Raw genomic sequence first — 12,932 nt, forward strand, 5'->3', positions numbered from 1 at the left:
TGTGAGTACATGCGGCTCCCAAGATGGCGAAGTAGCAGAAGCAGAACATCCAACCTTCATCCGTGACGTAACGTGGGTGTGAAAGGTGCTCGATAGTTCTAAAAACTACATCTCAGTATATTATATTAGAAAAAGGATCTAGATAAGGAAAAGGGCTACATAAAGACATTTTGAACTCACTTCGTCACATCTGGCAAAAGACTGATCTAATATTTAAACTCCCCAATATCCTCAATGCGAGCGGTGACATTATATGCCCTGATGGAACAAGAGCACCACCAATCAGAACAACGCAGCTGCTTCCGAGGTCAATTCCTCATCAAGATGAACTTTGCTCATCACTCAAATAGTGTCTTCTCTTGTCCATCTGGACTTTCGGCCGCTTAGCGCCAGGATGCTCCTTTCGGAGTGAGAGTTGCGCTTTATACATACCTATTCAAATTCAAAGTTCAAACCAAGACGGAGTTCCTGAAGTTCCCCAAAAAGTTCAAAGATGCCAGGAGTTGACTGCAGCACTGAGAGTCTTGGATCTACGGAGCTTCCTAGGGTTTAGCTCTCTAGAGAGAAAGCCGTTCAACAGTACGACGAGTGGTGCTGGAGCGATACGCAAGAAGGAGCATTTAGAAAAATAAAAGATACTCCAATATAGGCGACATCAACAAAGCCATCACACTGTGTGGTCTGCAGGCACCTGGACACGAGTTACCTTAGTGGACAACCATTAGTGCTAGGCACTGACCCCAAACCCATCAATCCTTCATTTAATGGGTCAGTCATTGCCTCACACCGTAGACCATGAGTCAATAAATCACTGATGACTTGCCACCTCCTGAGGTGCCACACAGAATGAATGAGAAGCTGCAGCTGAAGAGAGGCTGGTGGAGGGGTGCTAGGCACTGACCCCAAACCCATCAATCCTTCATTTAGTGGGTCAGTCATTGCCTCACACCGTAGACCATAAGTCAATAAATCACTGATGATTTGCCACCTCCTGAGGTGCCACACAGAATGAATGAGAAGCTGCAGCTGAAGGGAGGCTGGTGGAGGGGTTACACTGAGCCATGAGGCTAGATGATGAATTCTTCAACGCTGGACAGGAAAGATCCCTTCCAGCAGTGATCAATGTCAACACTGCTGGGTGCCGTAAGAAGGAAGGGAATCCATGGGTGCCGTACTCCTCAAACTTCATGTGTGATCTTAGACCTCATAGCGAAGTACCCTGCACTGGTAGTGTTTGATGAAGGGCCAGTCTTCAGTCTTGAGGACTGTGCACCAAGAGGTGAGACCCCCAAGGCCTCCATAAGAGAAAGAAAGTGGCTCCCAGAGGGCAGTGTGGAAGAGGGCCTGACTGGTCCAGCATCAGCAGACTCGAGCAAGCACCAACAAAAAGCCAGCATCTGTGCTTCGGTGGTCCACTCCTCGTCTCCGTAATGTTTGGTCTGCAGCACCCATGGTGGCACGAAGGGGACGCGAGTGTGATACATAGGTGTACAGTCCAGATCTGCACCCTGTATTTCTGCACACACGTGCAGACCCTGCCTGGCACCCCCTCATTCTGAACTCCAGATGTGTCTTGGCTGTGACCCTGAAGGTCCAAACCATTGCTAGGTTGGTACCAATCACCCCTTCTGGATTCCAGCATTATCTTTTTTATTTTCACATTTCTTTATTGGCTTTAGTGGCGTCACCACAAACTGTAGAGATCCAGTAATCAACATGTTCATAAGATGGGTGGACAGACACGTGCCGGCATTTCAACATTAACAACATTCTGGTAGCCGGTCATATAATGGTATTTGGGGTAGCGGAAGAGAGTGAGAGAAACAAGAATAGGATGTCAACCTATTGTAACATGTGCATCACAAAGTAAGACTAAACAAAACAGCACATTTTGCAAACCTCTGTCTGGCGCTGCCATTTGCGGCTGCCTCAGAGTGCTGCAACGTGTGGACAGGAGGATATTGTACCCATGAGGAGTACAGGCTGGTGGTGGGTGAACCCCCATGCAGACCATGTCGGAGAGCTCAGGATCTCTTGTTGATGTTTAGTGAGCAAGTGTGTGTAAGAGTGGCTCGCACATTAGTACAATCCGGTCAGCTGCCCCGCCCATCATTGGGGAGGAGTTATGAGCTGGGGAGGCGGGTTCAATCTATCGTACTACTCAAGAATGTAGGTGTCCCCCAACCCCCTCGTTGTCTTCGATCACTTCCAGCACCATCTTTAATAAAGATATGGCAGGAATAAGACAAATAAACAATGCCCAGGTTGGTCGCAGACGAGAAGCCTCATTATCAGACATCACTGCAGAGGATTTACTACTACAGCCAAGGAGATGTCTGTACAGCAGGAAGCCAAACATCTCAATATGGTCATTAAGCAGACCCCCAACCCTCCGACCAACTACGAGGCTATGTGAGTGATGGGGCTGATGGTCTGTCGTGACTCTCAGGTCTGTATAGTCGCTGCACCCTTGATGCAAAGGCAGCGCCTCAGGGAAAAGGCTGTACTCCTGCAGCAGCCTGCTGTGGGTGTGCACACTGTCTGGAGCGGACTTACTTCTGCAGTCTTGCTATCCCTGCTCTAATGCACCATGGCAGCGTGCACCAGGGGGTGCTACTGGTTCTCAGGGGCCTCAGAGCTGTATGCTCGTACTAGCAGGAAGTGCTGCAGGATAGCTTTGAAAAGGACGGCAGGGTAAGTATGTATGCATGTATGTATGCATACATGTATGCATGTACGCATGTACGAATGTACATATGTATGCATGTACGCATGTACGAATGTACATATGTATGCATGTACGTATGTACGAATGTACATATGTATGCATGTACGTATGTACGAATGTACATATGTATGCATCTATGTATGTATCTACGAAGTTACGCATGTATGTCTGTAGGTCTGTATGTACGTAGGTCTGTATGTACGTAGGTCTGTATGTCTGTAGGTCTGTATGTACGTAGGTCTGTATGTACATAGGTCTGTATGTACGTAGGTCTGTATGTACGTAGGTCTGTATGTCTGTAGGTCTGTATGTCTGTAGGTCTGTATGTACGTAGGTCTGTATGTCTGTAGGTCTGTATGTACATAGGTCTGTATGTACATAGGTCTGTATGTACGTAGGTCTGTATGTACGTAGGTCTGTATGTACGTAGGTCTGTATGTACGTAGGTCTGTATGTACGTAGGTCTGTATGTACGTAGGTCTGTATGTACATAGGTCTGTATGTACGTAGGTCTGTATGTACGTAGGTCTGTATGTACGTACGTCTGTCTGTCTGTACGTATGTCTGTCTGTCTGTACGTACGTCTGTCTGTCTGTCTGTCTGTACGTACGTCTGTCTGTCTGTCTGTCTGTACGTATGTCTGTCTGTACGTATGTCTGTCTGTACGTATGTATGTCTGTACGTATGTATGTCTGTACGTATGTATGTCTGTACGTATGTATGTCTGTACGTATGTATGTATGTGCACAGATGGAAAAGGCAGCTGCCATGATTTTCTTAGTGTGATGGTGTCCCGACTGTGCGAGTAGCACCAGGCGTGGTGAGCTTGTCTTCAAGATAAGCGAGGGTGCTGGTCGTGATGGCTTTGTGAATGATGCCGCTGGTTTTGAAGATGGTGCGGGCCGGCAAGGGGAGCCAATGGAGTTCCATCAGGGTGGGGGTGATTTGTTATACTTTAGGCCTGAGCGAGACGTGCTGAACCATGAGAAACAGAATGTCCCCTATGGATGTCAGAGTGGAGTCTGGGAGGCCACGGAGTGGGGGCCTTACTACCATTCAGCCGCGAGAGTGCGAGGGCTTGAACAGCAGCTCTGAATTTGCCTTCTTCAGAAGAGAGCTGCTCGCAGGCTGTCTTTGTGGGGTTTTGTTTGTTGACAATGTGTTCCTTGAGGATCTGGTGAGGGCTGAGGTGCTCTGGGAGAGCGGCTTCTTCGTGCAAGAACTAAAATGTAGTAAGGACTGAGCTGTGACCACATGTTACATCAATAACACAGGCACAAGTTGCACTAGTGCAAATGCACAGATAGCGAAAGGAAACCCAATGATATAAAATAAGTGTATCAAAAACTATGCGCATCTATCACTAGTGAAACACCACCATGGGTTACCAGCACACGGTCACACTCACTGGCCACTCGCAGATGCCAAAAAGTGAGGTGCTACTTGTGCCACAGCAGTCAACGATTCCTAGCTCAGTCGCACTCAATTTAACAACTCTAAGCATGAAAGCCTTGTTTGGCCCTGCTGGGGTCCCTCCGGGGGCCTATATGTTGCCCAAAGATCTCTTCTCTGGTCACTAAACACACCAACGGACTCTGCCTTCGGTCCCTGGAGTCTTGTGAGGCTAGAGCTAATTGTAAACTCCTGGTGAATACCAAAACATTCAATACACTTCCAAAAGGAGAAAGGGTCCTAGGGAAAGTTTACCGACCAAATACCAGATTTAATCCCCAATTTAACTAATAATCACTACAACATAATCTGGTGGTCTCTAAAGAACGGGGGAGCAAGAACCAATTTATCACGACACACAAGAGTGCAAACACCCAGCGAGTATCCACAGTGTAATAAAACAAAATGTAGGAAAGAGGCTGTGGCGAAAGGATTGGATTTCGATCAACTACCAATAGAGGTCAGAGTCATCACGTAGACATCTTTCCTTCCTACCACAACACCTCTTGATCATAGAGGGGAATCATATGGTTCGGATTTCGACCCGGCCACAGAAATCACGACAGGAGGAAGTAGAGAAAAAGAGAGTGAAGTGAGATTGACCAATTTGGTCACCTGCTTTCAAATTACAAACAAGGGATATCCGTTACTTGGGTGATGGATAGTGTCAGTGCAGAGCGTGTGAGTGAAAGTAAAAAGGATTCGGGGAAGAAAAACTACCTTAAATTCAAAATATCTCTACCAATCCTATTAAAATAGTGCAGAAGCAGCTTTAAACAAATAGGCCGCTTCACAATATGGTCAACTAGTTTCAGCCTTTCAGGCCACTTGCCCAGGCTTTCTTCAGGACCTAAACTTTAGATTGCTTCTGCATTCATAAATTAGTGAAAAAGTGCTCATAGTGGTCATCAAATACAACCTTGTACATGATACCTCGATACAAGCGGAGTGTTCTTCACACCTACATTTTGTTTTACTACACTGTGGATACTCGCTGGGTGTTTGCACGCTTGTGTGTCATGATACATTGGTTTTTGCTCCCCCCCTTCTTTAGAGACCACCAGATTTTGTTGTAGTGATGAATGAATAACAAAACAGTCAGGATAACAGATCTGTGAGACAGCGACACTGGGAATATTGTACTGTTGCTAAAATGGTGTTTTTTTTAAAGTAAATACGCTTACTGAATATGTTGCAATTGTTTCCAAGTGTAATAGTTGCACTGGATTCTTAAAGTGCTCTTTTGCTGAAGTGATTTTGGGTGATCTATTGCAGCTATGAAAGGCATAGCGTGATCTGCCACCCAAGGACCGCGGCACAGACAACCTACACGCGTCCAATGCATTTACACAATAGTGGTCCTTTCTACACATGAAGTGACTGAGCAAAGAGCTGGCCTGCACAAGCATACCCCTGGGCTGGACACTGGACCGACAGACCCACCTTCAGGGAGTCCTGGCTTCTCGCAGATTCGAATCTGGCGTTCCGGCACCACCGGCTCACCCTCGGCGTTGCCAATGTCTCTAGGAAGGTGCGGGAAAGATGCAGTCTCCTCCGCCAGCGACCGTGGGAAGTACAGAGGCATCAGCTTCAGGTAGGTGGGCTGGAGAAGAGAGAGAAATAGAGTTACCATGCACAGCTCATAGATGCAGTGCCCATGCACACACCTAAGGACACGCGCACACATACATACATACATACATACATACATACATACATACATACATACAGAGGCATCAGCTTCAGGTAGGTGGGCTGGAGGAGAGAGAGAAAAAGAGTTACCATGCACAGCTCATGGCTGCAGTGCCCATGGACACGTGCACACATACATACATACATACAGAGGCTTCAGGTAGGTGGGCTGGAGGAGAGAGTGAGCAAGAGTTACCATGCACAGCTCATGGCTGCAGTGCCCAGGTACCCACCAATGGACACACGCACAGACATGTACACACACGCACAGGCACCCGCACACACACACACATAGGTGCAGGGTCAAGAAGGATGTGCGCATGGCTGGGTCCAATCTGGGTGGCATGTTGAGCAAAAGAACGATGGATTTAACCGTGACTGGGGGTGAATGTCTGAAAAGTTTCAGTGCTCCGTCCATCATCTCCTTGTGTTTGCTTTGTTCACCATAAGTGGCCAAGGGTATGCCCAGATGTGGGTCCCGTGATCGCTGTGCACTGGATTCAAGCTAGCCTTGCTGATATGGGGTGATGCCCTGAAACAGGTCCCATGGTGCTTGTTTTCAGTACAGGGAGGACCTGGCTTGTTAGTTCGGTCTAGACTGTTCCCATGAGGAAAAAAGTCAAGAAGAATTTGCATATGGCTGTGTCTGAACTGGAGTGTGATGGTGAGAAAAAGAATGATGGATTTAACCCAGATCTCTTGACTGGAGGAGAATGTTTGATTTGTTCTGCATTCTGCCATCATTTGTGTTTCTTTTGCTTTCTTGCCCTAAGTGCACAGAGTATGCCCAGACGTGGGTCCCGTGTTCACTTTGCCACTGGACTCAAGCTACCCTGGCTGATGAGGGCTGTTACCCCGAAACCGGTCCCAGGATGCTTGTTTCTAGTCCAGGGAGGATATGGCTTTGGCAGTTCGGGCTGGACTGTTCCCATGAGGCACAGGGTCCAGATTGATTTGCATATAGCCATGTCTGAACTGGGGTGGTGTGGTGAGCAAAAGAACGATGGGTTAAACTCAGATCTGTGACTGGGGCGAGTGCTCGACAATGTTAAGCATTCCGTCCGTCCTCGATTTGTGTTTTCATCCTGTCAAATTCAGGGCATGAGCAGGGACGGACTGACTATAGGGGGCACCTGCAGTATCCCAGTGGGCTGAAGTGTGGGGGCCAGTTTTTGAGTGGTGGGGGAAAGTTTTGTTACTGGGGGGTGGTTGTGCATCAGTGGAATTTCGGTCCCCCGTATCAAAAGCAGCAGCAGTGCTGGTCACTAGCACCCCATCTGCCCCCGTTCGCCCCTCCCAGGGCAGGTCCGGCTGAACTTCCAGGGCTAGTTTGTGTTCCCAGTCCGGCCCTGGGCATGAGACAAGACAATATTCTCTCTGTCACAAGGTGACGGAGCACCAGGGCGGTGCAGACTGGACACAGATAGCCATGGTCCAGAGAAATGATGCAGCCTGGAGAGGGCAGGAAAGACCCGGGAGGCCAGAGCGATGGGCACCAACAGCAGCTGAAAATGTAGAAAGTAGAAAGTAGTGGATGAAATACCTCTTCTTGGTCCGTGACGGCGAAGACGACCTTTTCAATGGACTCGCCGTGGGTCTCCAGGAACCGTCGCACCGTCCCTGAAAGAAAAGAGGATGGAAATCACTGCGTGGGCGTGCACGTGGGAAAACACGACACAAACCGCAGGTCTTCACCACTTCACTTTGAGTTACCTTCAATAACTAGGCTGAGGGGGTGACACCTGGGTAAGCTTTAAAATGGATGCTGCCTGGGCGGCTACGGCAGACTGGGGTGCATCACTGGAGCAACACTCAACGCTCCTTCCACCTAAACCTCAGCTGTGCTAAGCCAAGGAGTTTACCCCAAGTTAACAAGACATTTGAGGGGCAGTTGAACAAGAGATGGGGCTGAGATTCAAGGTGGATTGGAAGGAAGCTGCAACAGAGCTCTGGATAACTAGACCCCAGAAACAATGCCTGAACCCCAAACTCCTGTGAAATGCAGCGGGGTCCCACAGCTTCGGAGAAGTGGATTACAGCAGAACAACGCTCAGGATGGGGGGCACCGCCAGCTAGCCCCTAGGGCGTCAGGGATTGAGGCGGGCCCCCATCATGGGCAGCCACTGCTTCAAATAACTCATGTGGCGCCTGAACTGGGTTCAACCAAAGATGCCCACGGTACACACATGTACTCTGCACCCCTTCTCCATATACACCGTGAACGTGTGAAAGGGAAGGGTAGCCCCTCAACGCACGGCTGGGGGTTGTGAAATGCTTCTAACCCTGGTCCACCTCCTCTCTTAAGGGCAGAGCCTGAATCGAGTGAGTTCATAGGTGCGGGAGGGGGTTTAAAAGAGAAACAACATAAAAATAGCTGTGTTCATGAAGGTAGGAGTGGGTTTAAAGGAGAAACACCCCATCAATAGCAGTGTTGATGAGGGTGGGAGGGGGTTTAAAAGAGAAACACCAGATCAATAGCTGTGTTCATGAGTGTGAGGGGGGGTTTAAAAGAGAAACGACCCATCAATAGCTGAGTTTATGAGGGTGGGAGGGGGTTTAAAAGAGAAACACTCCATCAATAGCTGTGTTCATGAGGGTGGGAGGGGATTTAAAAGAGAAACAACCCATCAATAGCTGAGTTTATGAGGGTGGGAGGGGATTTAAAAGAGAAACAACCTGTCAATAGCTGTGTTTATGAGGGTGGGAGGAGGTTTAAAGGAGAAACACCCCATCAATAGCTGAGTTTATGAGGGTGGGAGGGGGTTTAAAAGCGAAACACTCCATCAATAGCTGTGTTTATGAGGGTGGGAGGGGGTTTAAAAGAGAAACACCCCATCAATAGCTGTGTTTATGGGGGTGGGAGGAGGTTTAAAAGAGAAACAACCTGTCAATAGCTGTGTTCATGAGGGTGGGAGGGGGTTTAAAAGAGAAACACCCCATCAATAGCTGAGTTTATGAGGGTGGGAGGGGGTTTAAAAGAGAAACACTCCATCAATAGCTGTGTTCATGAGGGTGGGAGGGGATTTAAAAGAGAAACAACCCATCAATAGCTGAGTTTATGAGGGTGGGAGGGGATTTAAAAGAGAAACAACCTGTCAATAGCTGTGTTCATGAGGGTGGGAGGGGGTTTAAAAGAGAAACACCCCATCAATAGCTGAGTTTATGAGGGTGGGAGGGGGTTTAAAAGAGAAACACTCCATCAATAGCTGTGTTCATGAGGGTGGGAGGGGGTTTAAAAGAGAAACACCCCATCAATAGCTGAGTTTATGAGGGTGGGAGGGGGTTTAAAAGAGAAACACTCCATCAATAGCTGTGTTCATGAGGGTGGGAGGGGATTTAAAAGAGAAACAACCCATCAATAGCTGAGTTTATGAGGGTGGGAGGGGATTTAAAAGAGAAACAACCTGTCAATAGCTGTGTTTATGAGGGTGGGAGGAGGTTTAAAGGAGAAACACCCCATCAATAGCTGTGTTTATGAGGGTGGGAGGGGGTTTAAAAGAGAAACACCCCATCAATAGCTGTGTTTATGGGGGTGGGAGGAGGTTTAAAAGAGAAACAACCTGTCAATAGCTGTGTTCATGAGGGTGGGAGGGGGTTTAAAAGAGAAACACCCCATCAATAGCTGAGTTTATGAGGGTGGGAGGGGGTTTAAAAGAGAAACACTCCATCAATAGCTGTGTTCATGAGGGTGGGAGGGGATTTAAAAGAGAAACAACCCATCAATAGCTGAGTTTATGAGGGTGGGAGGGGATTTAAAAGAGAAACAACCTGTCAATAGCTGTGTTCATGAGGGTGGGAGGGGGTTTAAAAGAGAAACACCCCATCAATAGCTGAGTTTATGAGGGTGGGAGGGGGTTTAAAAGAGAAACACTCCATCAATAGCTGAGTTTATGAGGGTGGGAGGGGGTTTAAAACAGAAAACCTATCAATAGGTGTGTTCAGGGTGGAGGAGGGGGTGTTACAAGAGGATCAACCTGTCAATAAGTGAGTCGATGGGGAGGTCACTGCATGACAGTGGAAGACGCCTTCTTCCCCCAAAGATGCACGACAATGTCTGCGCCCTCAAGGGCTCAGCTGCCGATCTGTGGATCACATCGAATAAATGATGAACCCCTTCTCTGCGGGTAACACCTGCTGCCAACTGCACCCCCTCCACAGTGACGGCCATCACTGATCACCCAGAGGGCGAGAAGAAGGTCTCCTGACGGTAGCGGTTCAGACCTGTAGACGCCGCAGGGTGACTCCTCTGGCCTGGCAGTCCTCATACCTCATCCTGCTGGAAGTATGGAGGCTTCACTGGGACTCTTCTTCGCAGAGGGCGCCGCAGTGCATGTCGGTCTTGCAGGCATTTATTATCCTGCGAGTAGCCCCCCCCCCTGGCGTGGATGCTGCTATCCTGGCCTGTCTGCCTTGCGGTTACTCCAGGTCTTATCTTTTTTCTGATTTGTTCCCCATCCTCTTGCTAGGTAAGTATGGAGGTCTGCCGACTGGGTTCGTGTGCTCTATTCCTTTTAGCCTCTAACAGGACCCCAAACTCTTCTGGGCCTTGTATGGTTTGTCCCCCTAGCATCTTCTTCTTGAAGAGCGGACAAGGGAAGACATCTTTAGCCCATACATCGCGGGTGGGCTCTTAGGATCTGCTTCCTTACCTTGTGCTTGCTGTCCATCCTGGTAATCTAGGTCTGGTTTCTTTGACCCCTTCTGTCTGTTTTCTGGCTAGTCTTTTTCTTTTGAAACCACAGTCTCAGGTGCCCCTTGTGTACGCTCACTTTCCTTAGAACCCTGTGGAGCCGCCATTCACGCTGTTCAGCTCCCAGGAACCGTAGACGAACTAGGAGTGTTTCTCTCTTGTACACCTGGTATGTATTTTCGTTGTACATATGCACCTACGATCTCAACCTACCTCTTTGGTGTATGGATGCTGAATGCTGTGCACTGTGGGGTATTGGAGACTCGTGTATAACTGGTTTTTCTTGCTCTTCTTTATTCTACACATCATGTCCAAGACTGGTTTTCTTGTCCTGCTGCTTGTCAGTTTAGTTATATGCATTTTTCAAGCACAAATCTGGGATCATTTGTTCCTATTGAATGGCTCTATAGCGCTTTCTTTTGCTGTTACCGCAGATTTACGTTTTGTGAGCTCGCTTCACCACATATGCGGTGGACGCTCCAATTGAATTCAGATGGCCCCAGATATCTGCAAATATGTTGTCGCCCTGAAGAAGGAACTTTGTAAATGTTTGTATGTTCCGAAACACGCGTAGGCGTTTCCAGTCTAGTCTCTTTTTGTTGCATTGTATGTTTTCCTGTGTTCGAATTATTGTTGTTCACTTAATGTGGATGTATTTGTAATGTTCTTTTATTTGGCTTTGTTTTTTTCACTATGGGTCTCTGCCTGTGCATTGTTAGCACATATCTTATGAAGGAAAGCAATTTTTAAATGTATATTTATGTGAATATCTTACGTATTTTTTATATCAATAAAAGGTGAATTTATAAAATGCTGTGATACTCTATATTCAGAGGGACAACTATGTATATAGTGTGGATGAATCACCCATAATAGTATAACTGTTTGAGGAAGATTTGGTTACTTAACTTGCGGTTCATGGTATGTGCGGGTGAAGTCAGAGAGGAGGGGGAAGAGAGAAACGAAGAGAGAGGGGGTGACAGGGAGAGAGTGAAGAGGGGGAGAGATCATGACAGAGAATGGGGGCGAACTAAGGGGAAAACAGGAATAGAGTGGAGGGAGGTAGAGAGCAAAACAGAACAGGGAAAGGGAAGGAGCGAGAAAGTAAAGAGGGAGGGATAGAGGAGCGAGCACGGGGTGGGTAAAAAGGAGAAAATTAAAATGGGAAGAGATAAAAAGAGTGGGAGGAAGACGAGAGAGCCTAAAAGAAAATGAGAGAAAAAGACGAGGGTTAGGTCTCGAAAAAAGGGGGCAAGCCCCACAACACTGCCGCAAGTCCTACAACACTGGGGCAGGCCCCACAACAGTGTCACAAACCCACACTTCACTGGAAAGAAAATGGCTATTTTAAGCTTAACAAAGCGGCCCCACCAGCTCAATCCACGACTTGCACAAGGAACAGCAGCTGTTTATAGCGCCGTAATGCTCCATGTGAGCGCTACAGTGGAGCAGACGGTGATTCCTCTTATTTCAAAAAGCTCGAAGGGACAATTCCTCAGTCAGCCTCTAGATGGCGAGCTGAAGCCGAGCATGAACTCCACAGCCCTAGTTTCCAGCCATACGACAAGTGTCTTCAATGCTCATTCTGCGGTGGCGGCGGCAGAGCCCTGGACGGACCTTCTATAGAAGGGGTCGAGCCCGGCCTCCCCTGGCGGCCTCCGCCATCGGTCCAGCATCGACTTCCCCAGTGTGGGTGAACCTCGCTCCCCCCATCCTGAGGTGCGCCCGTCTCCCGTGGCAACAGGAGCCTATCACAGCATCTGGATGGAAAGGACACACACCCCACCTGGACCAGCCGGGACTGGTCTGACCCTGGGCTCTGATGCCTCAAACATCTGGCCAGCAAGAGGGACAGGGTGTGCTTGTGTCAACAATTCTTTCCGGTTCGAATCGGGGGTCTCTGGTTGGCACAGGTATGTACTTGTGACAGGCAAGGATCCTCTTCTCTAGTCAGGGCAAGAACCCCTGCTCACCCTCTAGGTTGCGTGGCGCGAGCAGACAAGGCTCATCTCAGAGGCGATGTAAGTTAAGCAGTTGTTATCACACACAGTAATCAAGTGACAACACTTCAGATGGACACCACACAGGTTTTATATAAAAATAGTGAGTTTTTATATAAGACTTAGCACAAGACCAAGATAACGACAAAAATAAGCCACTGTACTATTAGCAATAAAGAGTTCTTGTTAAAAATGCTTGGTTCTAGAGTTCTGTACGGTTCGTGCTCTTTGTCCAGCTCTCACGGAAATAGGAATAATACAAAGAGTCTAACAAGCGCAGCAGACTCGCCGGTCCGGTGCGTACAGGATGTTTGTTCGAGTCGTAAAGTACCTTTACTTAGTTGCTTCCAGTACGGATGGTGCATTGCGA

At 48.1% G+C, this 12,932-nt stretch overlaps 1 protein-coding gene across 2 annotated transcripts in view; it reads right to left on the reverse strand.

Moving 5' to 3' along the window:
- GDAP2 (ganglioside induced differentiation associated protein 2) overlaps window positions 1-12,932 on the reverse strand; it is a 305,146-nt gene that overhangs the window by 74,065 nt on the left and 218,149 nt on the right. For both annotated transcript variants that reach the window (XM_086935835.1, XM_086935836.1), the window contains exons 6-7: window positions 7,416-7,492; window positions 5,624-5,783 (exon numbers count right to left, since the gene is read on the reverse strand). In XM_086935835.1, the coding sequence (XP_086791961.1) occupies window positions 5,624-5,783; window positions 7,416-7,492 (237 nt within the window). The remainder of the gene's footprint in view (window positions 1-5,623; window positions 5,784-7,415; window positions 7,493-12,932) is intronic.

This window comes from Lissotriton vulgaris, chromosome 8, assembly GCF_964263255.1.
Source record: "Lissotriton vulgaris chromosome 8, aLisVul1.2, whole genome shotgun sequence".
In the NCBI taxonomy this organism is placed as follows: domain Eukaryota; kingdom Metazoa; phylum Chordata; class Amphibia; order Caudata; family Salamandridae; genus Lissotriton; species Lissotriton vulgaris.